The sequence below is a fragment of the Conger conger genome, chromosome 7 (genome assembly GCF_963514075.1).
Source record: "Conger conger chromosome 7, fConCon1.1, whole genome shotgun sequence".
NCBI classification, from domain to species: Eukaryota; Metazoa; Chordata; class Actinopteri; order Anguilliformes; family Congridae; genus Conger; species Conger conger.
In genome coordinates this window covers 7,513,686-7,530,870 of record NC_083766.1, presented here as the reverse complement: position 1 = coordinate 7,530,870, position 17,185 = coordinate 7,513,686, and the positions used below count along the sequence as shown (strand labels likewise).

Below are 17,185 nucleotides of genomic sequence, written 5' to 3'. Positions count from 1 at the left end.
AGAGGTTAACTAACGTTCAATGGTAGTTTTTCTCCTGAGGAGTGAATGTGATTTATGATCATGGTTACTTATACACAAAGCGTAAGGTACATGGCATCAGCTTTTGAGTGATCTGGGGTGAAGTTTTGAAGTCCCATTTATTGGTCAAACGTTGACGTGCATTAATTCGCTTTTTATTTTAGTTTGAGTAAACATTAGATAACTTCCGAATGTACAGATGTATGAAGACCTTGAGTCCCGCTGTTCTCTCACGTTGGCCTATTCTGAACATCAGTCTATCCATCTGATTTGTGAGTAACACACTGCGAGAAACCAAATTCAAATATCTTTAATTTGAAGAATACAAAACATGGAATGTAAATATAAAACACTTAAAATGTACACATTCCAGGCATCCACTTTTCATTAAGGTCAGTGCCTTTGTTGGACTGAAGAAGTTCTTGCTTCTGCTGCTTAGTTTCTGGTCTGACAAATATTTAATGTCGTGCAGTTGCTTCCATCTTCAAATTTGAGATGTTTTTCCCCCCAAAACAGAAAGCGGAAAACAATCCCAAACTACTAATCTCCATAGTATTCATCTGATCAGACAAAATATTTACTGAGAAGATCCTTGTTTGGATGAGACTCCATTGCAGATACTAAAACCCCTTGCACTTCCAATTTCCTCTGAGAATAATGACTAATGTTGCGTTGGTTCCACTTCTCGGTTGATCAGAAGATGTGTTAGATTAAGCTCATCAGAGAGGGGTCGGTGAAGCTGAGTGGGCCGATGGGAAGGTGGACAGTGTGTCTCTGAGTTCGGACATGCAGGTGGGTGGTGACGGTCCAAACCAGCAGCCCCTCTCTGCCTACGCCCAGACAGGAAGTCCTGCGAGCGTGGAGCCGACCCGGGCCCCAGGGCAGAGTTACCGGGCCTCGTTGTGCTGCCGGGCCGCCTTCAAGATCTCTCCCGCTCCCCTCTCCAGCAGCAGCGTGGCCAGGTCCACCCCCAGCTTCTCCGCTGCTTCCTGGGCCCCTCCCGGCACATTGCGGGCGGTGACCCCCACGTGCTGGACCCCCTCACTGACCACCTCTTCCACCTGACACAGAGAGCAGCTTTAACACACTCAGAAAGTACTCAGCTTAAAGGTACAATAGGTCAAGGAATAGCAACAACAAACCCCTTCTCTGTAAACGTGCTGACGTTGAAACGCCATTAGAACCAATTAGCTTTCATTATTGTACAGCTATACATTACATTACATTATTGGCATTTGGCAGACGCTCTTATCCAGAGTGACGTACAATTGATTAGACTAATTAGACAATCCTCCCCTGGAGCGATTCAGGTTTAAGGACGCAACGGCTGTGCGGATCTTATTGTGGCTATACTGGGATTAGAACCACAGACCTTGCGTGTCCCGGTCATTTACCTTAACCACTACGCTACAGGCCGCCCTGTACAATGTTTTGGTAGAGAGCGTCGAGCTGTCAACTGTATATTTTGAAACCCGAATTTAAGAACTATAAACACAGGCAGAGGGTGAGTCAACATGTCAGGGAGCCTTTTTCAATGATAGGATGGGATCTTCAATGGTCTTGTAACAATGTTTTAACATAAAATTACGAGGGTCTGATATTACATGCTTAAAAATTCCACTGCTGTATAAGGCCACCTCATCTACTATCCAACCACTTCTATCCTAAAAAGCTGTATTTCCCTGCAGATGATTACCTAGACTTCACAACATGAATTATTCAAACTGTCTCACCCCACTCCAGCCATGGTTTATGTGTTGACATATACTTCAATACTACTGATATTTACTTTAAAAATTTGCGTTAGACTTGAGAGCACAGCCTTAGTCCTGCACCCAGGATTCAAACCTAAAGCCCTGCCTCCTTTACCACCCTCATATGTCGTGATACATTCACACTCTTAGAGATGCACCTGATTGGCTGGAGTCACACTGGTCCACATGGTCTCTTTCAGGTTGTCTGAACCATCTAGACTGTACACAGCCCCAGTGAGGCAGAGCTGGAATAAAACAGTGCAGTCAGTCACACAGTGCAAATACACAGCACAGTCTAATATGGTCCTAGGGACACAGAGCAATCTGACGCACTTGGGTCTATAAACAGTAGAATCTGACATACAGGAGTCTACGAAAACAGTTTTGTCAGACACACAGGAGTCTACAAACACTGCAGCCTGACAATTTCTGGTGCTAGATCGTAGCTTATGAATATTAATGAAATGGTGCCTCTGGTCATCATACTGTATTTAGGTAAGTTAACAAGTACATTTATTTGGATTGTATTAATACAACTATACAGGAAGAGGTTATTTCTGAGATACTAGATGTGCAGTTCCCAAGGGAGTATTTAGGTATTCACCACAACACATTACCTTGAAGTCCTTAAGTTCTGTGTGAACAGCAACTGGGACACTGCAGCCACCTTCCTGAGAGAAAGAGAGCAGGATTCGAGCAATCATTCATTTTTTAATGCATCCGAAACAAATTAAAATGAAACATAAAGCAATAAAACAATACCAATTTAATAAAATATTAAAAACAGATATTTTCTTCATTGGAAACTAGAGTCCAGACATGTGCATGAATGACTGAGAGTGAGAATGTATTTGCATGCTAGTATCTTAATATCTGTGTGTGTCTATGTGTGTGGGGCCTGTAGGGGATAGTGACTTGCCAGGTGTTTGAGGAAGGCCCTCTCGGCGATGCAGCGCAGAACAGTGTCCAAGTCGTTCAGCACAGACACCATGTCCACAATGTCCCGGTCTTGAGCCCTCACCTCTATTGCCAGTGCCCCCTAAGACAGACCAGTGTCAACAACACAAGGTACCTGGTACTGGCATGCAATAACAACAACACATTGTACTCGGCACTACAATAACAGCTAGCCCTGGCTTTCATTAACAACACAATTTAGCGGGCACTGGCTCTCAATAAGAACAACACAAAGTTTCAGTTCCCTGTTAGCAGTAAAGGGTAAACACATTGTATTATAGCAGTGTTGTATTATTAGTGTCACCCACTCTTATTGTACCCAGCAGAGTAACAAAGTGGATGCATTCAAACAAGCAAAAGAGAAAAAACATACTTCTATAATTATCCTGCAGAGGGTAAATATTGCATAGAAGAGAGGGTAAGGCCTTGCGAACACCTCTGTTTGTCAACCCATCTGGGTAATGATATATCTTTGTTTTGCTCAAAGGGGCATTTCTGCAGTGTTAGCCTACTGTGTACATTTTGACTGAATGCTTTGTAAACATTATCTTTTACACCAACTATCAATCAAGGTTCACCTATTTGAATTGGTTGTTCCTTCCTTTTAAATTATTTGCCTCTTCAATGCCTTTCATTTTTTTTCTATTGCTTATTATTTCCAGAGAACTTATTTCCTCCATTATATTCTTAAAATATTATCAGATTCCGGCCGATGGATAGTGGTTACAGCAGATCATTACTGCCCACTGGTGTTTAGAGTCTCAGTTCAGTGTGTCATCTGAATGGCCCACCACCACTGTGCATCTGGCTTATTAGTGGCCTCTATTGCTCACATGCCTTGTCCTGGCATCAACCTGGACCTCCCCATCAGATAGACCCACCTGCCCAACAGCATACATGCAATCATCAGGGCCCAGAACCTGCAATAACACAACACAGACAAGGAGGCTTAGGAGCTGCTCTGACCCGGTCCAAATAGTGCTGAATGAATGCGTCATTACATTTGGCAGACACTTTTATCCAAAGCGACTTACAGTCCTCCCCTGGAGCAATGTAGGGTTAAGGGCCTTGCTCAAGGACCCAACGGCTGTGCGGATCTTATTGTGGCTACACCGGGGATCGAACCACCGACCTTGGTTCAAGTAATATACCTTAACCACTACGCAACAGGTTGCCCTCCAGTAAACATTTTATTTTCTAAACCACTGTCTTTAGTACTTTTAAAACTGATTCTTATCCATTATTTTTTATTTTCTTGCAATCTGGAAGGGCCTGACATATTCATTGGGCTGTCTGAGCAGCAAGAACGCACTCTCCACTGAAGCATACAGAGTTCATTTAGAGCACAGCTGGTGCGTGAGGACTGCAGGTGCATGGATGTCGCTGTTGCGCGGTTGTTGTTGAGCCTGAAACTTGTGAGTGTGTTATGGGAGTTGAACGGTGGAGTTAAGGGGGGCACCTGACTGATGCGGCCCTCCCACCCCATGCGACGCATTCCAGCTGCAGCCAGGATAATGGCGGCAAAGTCGTCCTTCTCATCCAGCTTCTTTAGCCGCGTGTTCAGGTTCCCTCTCTTACGGAGCCAGGTAAAGGAAGCACACTACACGCATGCATACTGAGTCACATATTCACACTGTACACACACAAAAGCACACACCGAGGCCTAGTCACACATAGTCACGCATAAATATACCAGTACGCACACACATATAGCCACCCACCGACCCACACACACATACACACACACGCACACGCACACATACGTAAGCACACACAAACACAGGCATAGATGCAAATATATTCTACACACTTCCATGTATATGCAGAGACACACTGACCCCAATGCAAACACATCTGTACATAAATGTGAGCACACTGACACATTTCCTGTGTGTGCGCACATTTTAACGGTTCACAACCTTTATTGTTGATTTTGCTTTTCCTTCACGGGGCAAAACCACAGAAAAACAGGCTCGTATGGGTGCTGAGCAGAGCCCAGGTGGCCAACAGCTGCATCGTGCAGGAACCCACAGCAAACGGCTTAGAAACCCTCAACCAGCACCTCCACAGAGCCTGATATCACAGACCTTAACAGAGTCCAGAGAAAGTGTAGCGCTTTTAAAGGATACAATGTCCTTAAACTCCAGGTGAGGAAATCTTTTCTTGAGCTGAGCAGCACGGCGGAGTGAACTGGTGCCAATCACGCTGCAGGGGAGACAGGGGGGTCAGAACTGGGGGCAGCAGGCATCCATTTCCTCTCTCTTAAATGCTACAGTCCAACCACCACTGTTCTCTCCTCTCACCTCTTTGCTGGCAGCGTGTCCAGGGTTTGTCCTGCATTCTTCGGATGGAGGACAACTGCGTCGTGAGGGTTTTCACGCCTAAGCAAAAAACATTGCAAGAAGGAAATATGGACGGAAATAAAGTTCAAAATCATGCTGTTATTTATAGTAATGCGCGACTCCTAACTATTAAAAATATTTCATGATGAAATTACAGAGATACCTCTGTAAAAAATTAACCGGTGTGAAACTGACCTCAATTGCATTTGTTAACGAGCATGACCCTGCAGACCCTCACTCCTTTGACAAACCATGACATCTTGTGGTGAACTGTTATTACTGCACCCATTATCCAGGACAATAATGAGAGTGAATACCTCTCGTAACAACTACATACTCTAGCACTCATGATTATGTGTTAACATCAGGCCTCATTCAGACACCACACAAGTGACACAAAACCAGTTTCTGGACAAATGCATCCAACATGCATCCAATGTTCCTATTGTTCAACTGAGAGTTGCCCATTCACAGTGACCTCATCAAGCCAGCTAATTTCCATACTGTAATTCAACGGTTTTCAACTAATCCCCTGTGCATTTTGTTTTTTGTTTGTGTCCAACCACAACTGCAATCCCAGAATTGGTGCATAAAATACGTAACAAAAACTGATCAAATTCAGTATTGAGGGGAATAATTTGGCTCCTAATTGGGTTGCTGAACATGTTTAATTTCTTTCATTATTTATTCCTTAAATGTAATAATACAGTGCAGGTTTGGCTCTTTATAATTTCCTTTGTCTTTTAATTATTCATTATCTACAAAGTGGTTCGTTTTAGTGGCCTTTTGTGCCTATTTGATCAATTAATTTTGTTACCTCTTTTTATGTAGTTTGCAATATACAGTAGCACAATTTGAACATGGGACTTTTTCATGACATGCATAACTATTTCTGATATAATGTGGCTTAAGCCTAAACAAATAAAGCACATAATTAAGAAGAATTAACCGTTTAAAATTCTGGAATTGCTATTGTGATTGAAACAAAAACCGGCATACATGGAGGGTCCCCGGGGTCGACGTACAGAACCACTGCTCCAATTTGCTACTTTTTCAGTTCATAAAAAACATTTCATATTCAAATTTGTGGCCTAATTGTTTATCATAAAGCATTGGCAATAAGATGCAGGTAATGGCGAAAGTCATATGTAATAAAGTAAAAGCTTACAACACTTACAGTGGTCTGAGAGAGAAGTAGGAAAGGAACATGTGATTTCAAATTGGTTGGAGTCTAAAACGTCTAAATATGTCTCTAGCCACAGATACTCACTTGAGCACAGCTCCAATGGTGAAGCCCTCAGGCAGTACTGTGGGAAGATCCTTGAGTGAGTGCACTACGAGGTCAACCCTGTAGGGGGCAGGCACACACACACACACACACACACACACAGGCTCATATAATCAACACTGAATGTCCTTCTGAATGTAAAATGTCAATTACAATGGAAATACAGAAACAAAAGCACACAAAAAAAAGCACAAACTGCTAAGAAACATACAAACCAAGCTCACAGCAATGTAGAATATTTTATAGCAGTGGGATAATGACATAACATTGAAACATTTTTCTCCCCTCAAATGTCATTAAACCAAATACATTACTTATTTACAACATATTTTATCATACAGTCTTACATATCTGAACTGTAAGCAGAATAAAAATAAAACAAATAAAAAAAAACAACTTGTATATTCATGAATCATGCTATCATGGTCCACAAGTCTGGAATATAATGGTGGTATTAAAGTCTATTACCACGAGATGGTGTTGTTGCACACATTATTCCATGAGGATAAGCACAGTGGTTCAGCACCTCTGTGGGAACTCCCTTTTTGGGCTACATAATGCTGTGTCATACCCACTTAGGTAGGATCACTTTCCAACAGGTTCAGGTTCACAGATATTGTATACCGTGATCAGATATTAATTTCTGTTCAACTTTGCGATAGAAAATTCAGTGTGAGACATTGTATCTTACTGAAAAATATCCGTGTTGAAACCTTATACAATAGGCTACTATCTAGAACAGTAGTGTCCAATCATGTGCCAAGGAGGGCCGAGAAGTTGTCATTCCAACTGCTCACTACACCGGCTGATTTCACCAAGTAGTTCCTGTCTCTCTGGTTGGGTGTATTATGTAGTGAAATCAACTGGTGTCGTGATATGTTGGAATGAAAACCATGGCACAAGATTGGGCACTCTTGATCTAGAAGAAACCATAATGCCAGGGCCTGGGGAACTTACTCATTTCTTTCAAGAGCATTCTCCAGCTCCTTTGTGAAAAGGCTTTTCTCTCCAATCTGAAACAAGCAAAATGCAAACTGTTTAGACTAAAAATACTTGATAGTTAAATGGCACTGGTCATTCTCGTGCGCCAACACTGCATGTTCCATTGCATGTCCCCATTGTACAAATATATTAGTGTTCAGTATGAGTGTATGTATTCACTCTGACTCTGGCACTACACTGGCACTGGAATGGGTAAACTTAACCCCTTTCTTAAGGTAACCATGTCAAAAACGGACAAATCAAACCATATTTTTATTGTTCATGGCAAAGCAAGGTACATACAAATTTCACCATATTCAGGAATAACACATATATATTTTGCATTTAGATTTGCTGCTAAATAAATATACTTTATATATATATCTTTTTAGTTTACCCTAAGTGACCCACCTTTGACAAAGCTGTGTCCAGGATTTTGTCTCCTAATGTAGACATGGCGACTGGGAAAAGAAAAGTGAAACATTCGAAAATTGTATTTCATTCAACGTGAGTCATTTGCTTCTACAGCCATCCAGGCAACAAGGCTGATCTGTACAGGGAGCACCAGTGAAAATAAAAGCAGTCTTTATTTTCCCATTGAGAGAGCATTTCTTTCACTACTTCTGACTGGCAGCCAGCTACAGTGTAGATGATACACACACACACGCACACACAGTTTTCTGGGGAGTATATATTACACTGAAGCAAACACACTTCCCCTTGACAATGAAAAGAGAGGGAAAGACAGACTGGTATATCCATATCAACCAAGCATTGCTGGCAATACAAAAAACAATCTGCAAGCCTACCTGACAGATGTTTGCATGGAATGACCATTGTTTATTCATTTAGTGCCCCAAGGGGGTACTCATGTGTACTAAGCTCAGTGATTCTCACCCGTCTTCAGGTCAACACCAGGATACAACTCCTTGAGTTTTTTAGCCACACTCTCTGTCTGAATGACAGCAAGCTGAAAAACATGAATGAATTCATTAATTCATCTGGTGATGCATCCTGCCGACGCTAACTGTGCCAGCAGTCCTGCGAAGCATATCAATTTTCCAGGGAAGGGGGCATTTGGCTGACTGAGTACTGGGCATCCTATGGCACAAGAGCGAGTCCTCTAGTCACTCAAGCACCTGCATCAAGCATCAAGTCTGCTCCAGCTGCAAAGGACATTGCAATGGTGCAATGACTATGCAGCTTAGCTGGCAGAGTGGCTAAAGTAACTTGATAAAACACATATTTCCTCCTGAATTGACAGATGATTCTGCAGCAAATGGACGTACCGGAAATACAAGTTGTCCACTCCATACACTTATTAGCTACCAGTCATGATGTATTTTTATGCTGTGAAAGATAACGTTTCGACCATAGTCGGGTCTTCAGCGAGTCTGGTCAGGTCACCTAAGTATAGTAGTGTGCAGCCATTCTTAGTTTTTTCGCATTCTACTTTTTATTGCCTGGCACCTCAGAAAACTTTTCGTATGTGCGTGTGCCTTTATGGTAACTGAAATAAAAATACAACTTGCCCTTCCAAACTGGAAGAAAGGGGAAAAAAATAGGGGATGGGATAAAGAAAAGATAAAAATGAAAGAATAGTACACTGTGTCTCTCTTCACAGCTAGCTGGGTTAGCCAGATCACTGTTTTAGCTCTGAGTGTGATATCTGAGGCAGGTGGTCACATGCACTCTTGACTATCTCCCGAGGGACAGAGCAACAAAACTTTCTAATCTGATCTTTACACACTACCACTCCCTCGAATGACTTGAAAGTACCAACTGTACTTTTTCATACACGGTGTGTCTGCCGGGAGGTGTCAAATAAAACCAAAGAGCAAATAAAATATTGGGCCTCGTCATTTCAATTTCAAGACCTTTGATTACATTACTTTTAACATAAATGAAAAATAACTGCTCCAGGTTCATGAGAACACAAACAGCAAAATAGTTTGCTCTGAAAATAAGATAAGTCAATATTAATGTAAACTCGTTAGTCCAACTGAAGACATATTGAAGTGAATGATGAATGTGCCCAAATGAATGAATTCAAGAATAAAGAATCATAAGATCAAAGTGGAACATTTCTCATGATCACTTTTAATGAAGAGCATGGTCATGAATAATCAGATAGAAAACATTTTCTACAATGTTTTTTTCAGGGTCTCACAAATCAACTTGCTTGGTTTATCCTGAAATAGTCTAGGAATGCACACAGAGTTCTCAAGCACTTCAATGTCAACTCGTCCCTTCCACAGCAGAATACAGGATCACAGTTAATTCTCACCATACTGAATTCAGGTAAAACAACAGACAAGGCAGCTAGAATGAGTGACTTTAAACTTTCGTTGTTGTACCTGACTCTTTCTGGTTCCAATCCGAATGACCCGCTGGACCACCCCGTTCCCCTCCTGTACAAAAGAACAAAGAATTAAACAAATATTAAAAGAATATCAAACCTGCACATTGGCATTGCCTGCTGACTGATACTGACTGTAGCCATCTCACATGCTTACCTTTATGTGCTGATTTGGGTCGTCCTCCATATCGCCCTGAGAGTGAAAGGTTTCTTTAACGCTGGAGCCGCACTTGCCCGTGCCAGAGGCTGAGCTATGAGAGACTGTTGTGTGCGTGGAAGACAGTGGCAGGCGCCTGCCAATAACGCGGTTGTCTTGCCATGTGTCCTTTTTCCCCCACCCCCCCACCACAGCCCCCTGGCTAGTGCTGATAAATGAGGAGGGCCCATTCATACAGTGCAGTGCGGTGTCAGTTAGGGATAGTTGTGCAATTTAAAAAAAAGTGTGTGTGTGTGTGTGTGTGTGTGGGGGGGAGGGGGGGAGGTTTGCTGTGGATGTAATCAAGTCCAACAGAACAAAGGTCTACAATCGCCAGCCAAGGAAAGCATCCGACCAATTTATTTTACTCTTGAGCTTGAAAACAAGCTAGGAGTGTAAGGCATTTACAAAAAAAAACATTTCCAGAGAGTAGTTCTCAGAAAGTGTTCGCACAAATACCTCAGCCCAATCGTGTACAGGTATGAAACCAACCTGTGTCTGAGGACCCATTCACCCAACACCTACGATGGATTTAATGTATTCAGCTACTATATGAAACCTTGTCTGGTTTTTTTCATAATATTGTGGTTGTAGATTAAATGTTACATTGTGCTCTGTATCCTACTTGAATAGACCCACATTACAATGACTTAACAATTTAGACAAAATAATGATGTAATGTAGACATGTAAACGTTTACGTTTGTTGGATAAAGAGGGTTTTTTAACTATTTGATTGAGATGGTTGTCCTATCAGCAAGACAATTTTAGGTGATGTTACAAAAAAAATTTTTTGCAATCTGCTGTACAATTCAACTGCTGAGTCAACATAAGGCTGAGCATCTACACCACCGCCATTCACACAGCTGACCACTATGGAAACAACTTTTAAATCGTTTTGCTACCTTTCTCGTTCATTGCATGTTTAATGGCAAGGTGATGGGTCGTTACCTAAGAGGCGACATCACAACACAGCGGACTGAAAACCAGAAAACTTTGATCCCACAACTAGTGGACCTAACAAGCTACGTTTCAATGTGAGCGAGCCACAACTATATGATAACGTTAGCTTGTAAGTACATTTGCCACTGATGCCGTATCCCAGAATCTCTCTCTCCTCAAAGCGCTTTCTCTGCCCCTTGTGGCCACTTGTGAAAGAGCAACACAGTGACAAAGTCATTTGATAAACCCTGATACCCTTCTGATGGTAACTCTAAAATGTCCCTGGCACCTTCAAAACAATGGATAGACAGCTCAGATACCAGACGGAGTCACAGCCCCCCCGGTCTTTGAGTGTGTAACATACATTTTGTGAGCAATCGTGAAGGGACAATGTATGCCATTCACACATACCTGCTTAATGTGAGATGCTAAATATGATCAGCTTTAGGTGGTGGATAGATATTCAAAAATACAATGATTAGTCAGAGTGACTATACATTGGGAGATAGATAGAACTTGGCTAAATCACACTACATTGTCTATATCACATTAGCATGTTGTTTTGCCTCAAGGTTAATATAAATTTACATTTCCAGTAGTAGTCCAAATGCTTATGTCAGAAATGTGTTTGGAACTCACTTGTGGATGACTTTGAATTTACACAAATTCAAGCTTCGATTGTATATTATCGGAATGTGGAAACGTTAACTTTTACAACTGGCCTGATGAGCTGTGCATATAGACTCTTCTCTCTTCTAAGCTCTTTGCTGTACATGCACATCAATCCCAGCTTCCCGTTCCACATGTTCAGTTTCTCAGTCCTGCCCTTTGACTCGCTGAATAGCTACTTCCGGTTGGAGACGTGGCTGTACCCAGCTGCCATATTGAAGCTTCGGTCAGGGAGACACTCGACAGAGGCTGCATAATCATTCAAAAATACTGGCATAAAGAAACGGATACTATACGGGGGCTATCACTGTCGGAATCTTAAGCACGCAAACGACCACACAGACCGAAAATGGTGAGCTCGGTTTCATTTTTACATGGCCGTGTAAGGCGTGAAAAATACCAAAGCAGCTATCTTGTTCCGGTTGCAGTGCTGGACGTTTCATCGAGCGAAATAAAAACACATTTTCTTCTGCTTTAATGTGATGCTTTTGCGATCGGACACTGTAGTTTATTCAGCCGTGTAAGCGCATGCGGTGTTATTGTGTGTTATTTATTGGCATTGTTTCAGTTAATAGTTAAATTACTGTTGTCTGGCTTATAATATGGGGTACGTGTAGATGTGTGTTGTCAGAGAATTTGGCTAGCAGGCTAGTAAGCTAATGACGTTAGCAAGCTAGCCAGTTGGTCTATGTTGTGGTATGATAGGTGACTAGCGTTCTTAGCGTAGCCGCGGGCCTTTCTTGAAACTGAAGCTCCAGAAATGTATCCTGCCGTGTAGGTGGATGATTTGGCTCTAATATCAGTGATTAGCTAAACGTAAGTCTGTTTGCTCGGATAAAATGGCGAGTCCAGTTTATACATGTCATTGGATTATTTTTTTGACCGGGTGAAACTAGCAAGCTAGTGTAGATGTTATAAGACGTGTCCGCCATCCGGTGTTGTTAGCTAGCTACTTCTATTTGTTGCTAGCTAGCTAGCTAGTGAATGGCACGCAGGTAAGCAAATTCGTTGAAATATTCTCATATCATTAGGCGAGCTGATGTGGCACAAAATTATTGTTAGCTAGTTGCGAGTTTTCACTTTCGCTTCACTTAGCTAACCAACAGAATACTGTTTTGGTAGCTAGCTAGCTAGCTAGCCGTCAAGCTAACGATCAAATTAGGTATTATGTCACTAGCGTAGCGTATGTCATTGTCTCCACTGGTTTATTGTACGTTTTGCTACAATAAAATGGGTTGTTAGCTAAGTTATATTTTCTCGTTTGATTGTCTGTGTGAAGATGCTTCATTTCTATTCTAAATAACCTTAGTTTACTTTTTCAATTTCACTTCTGCAATGGCAAGTAAGTTGCCTAACTTTAAATTTTTTATAACCGCAGGTTATTGTTGACGTAAATACATATTTTAGGCTTTGTGGAATGCCTGAATGTGATATGTCGGTTTTGAACACAGTCCTCTTTTTAAATTGGCCCGATTCAATTATCTGTCAACTTTTCTGTGTTAAATACAGACCCCCAACACAATACAATTAAGACATTTTAATATTTTTATTAAAATTCTTGTCTTTTTGTCTTGATTTATGTTGCTTGCACGTTCCTTTTTTGAACCATGTCATTGAGTCGATATTCTGTTAGGATAGTTTTTTAAAATAACAATTTGTAGTATTTCTAAGGCACAAGTGAAAAATCATCAAGTCTTCATTCATTACAGAAGACATTACAAAGCTAAACTGTCTGTACTACACAACTGGTCTCCTATTTATTTTTACGTATGTAAACGTGTGGGAAAGATGGACTGCCAATCCTGGGTATCCTTGTGATTTCCGTAGAGTAAACTGAAGGGGCAGAATACTTGGCTTGGGACAGCCATGAACATAAAGCTTACAATAAAAGGCATGATTTGTGTGCATCAGTCCAGATGGCTAATTGTGTCTTCTTGCAACCCCAAAATCTATTTCTGTTTTATATTGTCCCAAATACAGTTCAATAAAACATGTAACGTTTTACAAATGTTTCATTCATTTTCTCTGTATTCAATGTGGATACAGGGACAACTTGGGTAGGGGAAACAAAATAGGATTTCAAAAACTAATGGAGCCGTCCAAAAACAGATTCACTAGAGTGTGCAATGTACACAGGGGGTTCATTTTACTGTGCGGCATATGGACAAATAGACCTAGGTCAAATACTGCCATCTGGCTGGTGTGCACTGTCTGCTTTAGATTCAGTGATGAATGCATGATAAATCCAATACTTCTCAAATAATGTTACACAGTAAACTTGCTACTTCTGCAGCACTTGCACTTAAGCTTCATTCCATGTGAAAACAGGCAATTTTAGAAAAATGAAACTTACCTTTGCTGAAGTTCGCACCAGCCAGAGCCTGTCACAAATTTAACTGCCTGAATGACCATGTGGGATAAGTGGCAGCAAACTGCGAATTATACATTTTATTAAGCTATAGTCTATAGGGGTAAATGACAGAAATCCTGTTATTTGTACATCATACTAATTACTTTTTTCACAAGTATTTCTTTGCTATTATTTATGTTTTCTAATGAGGCATAACTCTGAAAAGAATTAAAATTCAAGGAAAAAACTTTGCAATCTTTCATAACTCATCTAAAACAATGTGTATGCCCGTTTAGATAAATCTGAGAGCATAAGGTGGGAGACATTGGTTCAATTGGTGTGGAATGACTACTGCAGTGACTGGTATGGTGTGCTACTGAGGATACAGCGTGCGGTTAGGGTTAGGGTTCCCAATTTTTTGTGCTGTGTATACATTCTGTAAAGCAAAAATGGTGATTATCAGTTAGAAATGGTCAAATCTGGGTCTATGCTGATAGCAAGGAAAATTTAGTAGACTGATTTATGTGATGAGGTGACAACCACAAACAAAATCAATAATACCTGCGGGAAAACCATCAGAATGATCACAGGGTGAAAATAATTGGCCAGATGCACTGCAAATGCTAAGTCTGCATTTCTGGCTGTCAAACAAGAAAAGAAAGATACTGTTATATTAAAAGGATGTAAGAAAGGAATCTATGTGAAAGTCCCTAATGACTAAGGCAGTGGCAGAGTCTGCAGTAGACACTTGACCAAGAACTCCAAAGACGGAGTTCTCGTTAATTTGCTTAGGCAGTTTGAGGCAAAATGCACATTGGCAATGGATTGCATAGGTTACTCTTAAGCCGCGTGCTATAGTCCTAAAAATGACAGCCTTGTATGGAAGGGGCTATGGAATTCCATGTTGTCTATATTGTCCTGTCTCTATGCCGGTGGCGCGTTCTTTGACGTTTTGGCATGTCTTGCCTGCGCTTGCCCCCCCCTCCCCCTCCCCCTCCCTTTCCCCCGCCCGTAGGTGCTGTTGGCAGCGGCTGTGTGCACCAAGGCGGGCAAGGCCATCGTGTCGCGGCAGTTTGTGGAGATGACCCGCACACGCATCGAGGGGCTGCTGGCCGCCTTCCCCAAGCTGATGAACACGGGCAAGCAGCACACCTTCGTGGAGACGGAGAGCGTGCGCTACGTCTACCAGCCCCTGGAGAAGCTCTACATGGTGCTCATCACCACCAAGAACAGCAACATCCTGGAGGACCTGGAGACCCTGCGGCTCTTCTCCCGCGTGGTACGGACTGGACCGGTCGGGGGTGGTTAGGGTCTATACCAGTGTTTCCCAACTCCAGTCCTCGGGACCCACATGCCAGAAGGTTTTTGTTGTAACCAGTAACTCACACACCTGATTTAATGATTGAACCAATCAAACCACAAAAATGCCCTTGATTAGTTAAATCAGGTGTGTGAGCTACTGGTTACAACAAAAACCTTCCTGGCAAGTGGGTCCCGAGGACTGGAGTTGGGAAACACTGGTCTATGCTAACGGAAATGTTTTTCGGCGTTGTCATGGTAACGTTCCCTTTTGCAGATTCCCGAGTACTGCAGGGTGCTGGAGGAGAGCGAGATCTCGGAGCACTGCTTCGACCTCATCTTCGCCTTCGACGAGATCGTGGCCCTGGGCTACCGGGAGAACGTCAACCTGGCCCAGATCCGTACCTTCACCGAGATGGACTCCCACGAGGAGAAGGTGTTCCGCGCTGTCAGAGAGGTACGCCCCTGTTAATGTTGAAGGCTCCATGTTAGATTTGGAGGAAGGACACATTAAGGGCCCGTTGTGGAATTTGGCCATTTTGCCTATGGGTAGTTTTGCTCATGTTTATATTTTTAATGGGGGAAGTACCTTTGACGAACCTGTGTACTGACTTAAATCTATAGATGTCCGCTTTTAGCACATTTTCACCTTATGTGTCGAATAAATGTCAGGATATATTGAGGTTAGATTGCCTTACCCCGATCAAGTCCTTCAAGAAATTAGTGATGGATTTGATATTAAAAGAGGCTGACTGTTGGGATAAATTGGGACAATCAGATCACTGTTCCCTGTCTCATTTTCTTTTTATGATTTTATTTTATTATTTTATTATTTTTTTTTGCATGGTTCATGTGATTTCCTAGGATCCAAGCTGTGAATTTTGTTTTTATAAAACTGTCACTGTAAATGTTTTATTGTAATCAGGGCTCCCCTGAAAAAGAGACCTTGGTTTCAGTGGCACTTCCCTGCAATAAAAGTTTCTATCTATTGTGCCCCTCCCACCCCAGACCCAGGAGCGCGAGGCCAAGGCGGAGATGCGGCGGAAGGCGAAGGAATTGCAGCAGGCGCGTCGCGATGCGGAACGTTCCGGAAAGAAGTCGCCCGGCTTTGGGGGCTTTGGCAGCTCCGGCATGAGCAGCAGCAACTCGGCGACCATCATCACAGATGCGCTCATCGAGCCTGAGAAGCCCAAGGTGACGGCTGCACCAGCCAGGTACGTGTGCAGCTCTGTCTGTAACGTCGCCGTGGAAACGCAGCTCTGTCTTCAACGCTGCCGTGGAAACGCAGCTCTGTCTGTAACGTCGCCGTGGAAACGCAGCTCTGTCTGTAACGTCGCCGTGGAAACGCAGCTCTGTCTGTAACGTCGCTGTGGAAACACAGCTCTGTCTGTAATGGCGCCATGGAAACACCGCTCAGTCAGTAACGCTGCTGTGGAAGCGCAGCTCTGTCTGTAACGCCGCCATTGAATACGCAGCTCTACGTGTAACGCTGCCATGGAAACGCAGCTCTGTCTAATGGTGCCGTGGAAACACAGCTCTTACTGCATGGAAACTCACTTCTCAATGGCCTACACATAAAGCAGGGTTCCCATAGCAGTACATCATCTAAAGGGATATTTCACTTTGGTACTAGTAATTTTGTGGAGCTTACGCCGTTTGAGTGAGTACTGTCACTCTGTCCCTGCTGAATTTTGCCTTATCTCCCATTTGCAAATAACATGGTGCAAGCTCCACAAAATACCAATGTGAAATCCTTTTAAAATCTCAATTCATTTTCATCTTTTTATTTAATCTGTCCATTGATTTGTCAGCCATGAATTTGCCAAAAAACCTTCTCCAGTGAACCAATAACGGCCTGTTTTCTTGAGTACTTCTATTTTAATTGTAGCTGTGTCTTTTATCATCACGTCTTTTTAGTATGTCAGTGTATTGATGGCACTTACTCTATTTGAAGTAGCATCTGTTCTAAGGCCGTTACACAAACCAGTGGTGAAGTTTTGGCCACAAGCATGCTATGTGTATGTGACGCTG

The 17,185-nt window shown here is 42.4% G+C and overlaps 2 protein-coding genes across 2 annotated transcripts in view; one reads left to right on the top strand and one right to left on the bottom strand.

The window, feature by feature from the left end:
• Positions 1-347: 347 nt before the first annotated feature.
• hmbsa (hydroxymethylbilane synthase a) lies at positions 348-10,012 on the bottom strand. Its single transcript, XM_061248046.1, has 14 exons — positions 9,857-10,012; positions 9,698-9,751; positions 8,238-8,310; positions 7,752-7,801; positions 7,317-7,372; positions 6,342-6,419; positions 5,033-5,110; positions 4,859-4,934; positions 4,189-4,302; positions 3,611-3,649; positions 2,692-2,811; positions 2,390-2,443; positions 1,931-2,017; positions 348-1,079 (listed from the first exon to the last, which is right to left on the bottom strand). The coding sequence occupies exons 1-14, from the start codon at positions 9,884-9,886 to the stop codon at positions 906-908; spliced, it is 1,083 nt and encodes a 360-aa protein (XP_061104030.1). The 5' UTR covers positions 9,887-10,012; the 3' UTR covers positions 348-905.
• A 1,664-nt stretch (positions 10,013-11,676) lies between these two features.
• Positions 11,677-17,185, top strand: part of arcn1a (archain 1a) — a 13,615-nt gene continuing 8,106 nt past the window's right edge. Inside the window, exons 1-4 of the mRNA XM_061249956.1 lie at positions 11,677-11,857; positions 14,871-15,134; positions 15,432-15,611; positions 16,163-16,368. Coding sequence (XP_061105940.1) covers positions 11,855-11,857; positions 14,871-15,134; positions 15,432-15,611; positions 16,163-16,368 — 653 coding nt within the window. The 5' untranslated portion in view covers positions 11,677-11,854. The remainder of the gene's footprint in view (positions 11,858-14,870; positions 15,135-15,431; positions 15,612-16,162; positions 16,369-17,185) is intronic.

Bases quoted from the DNA above. Each gene is read 5' to 3' on its own strand.
- hmbsa (XM_061248046.1), bottom strand. From the start codon at position 9,886: ATGGAGGACGACCCAAATCAGCACATAAAG. The intron at 8,311-9,697 runs GTACAACAACGA...CATGTTTTTCAG, and splicing joins TTGGAACCAGAAAGAGTCAG to CTTGCTGTCATTCAGACAGA. The intron at 7,802-8,237 runs GTGAGAATCACT...TTCTTTTCCCAG, and splicing joins TGGTGTTGACCTGAAGACGG to TCGCCATGTCTACATTAGGA.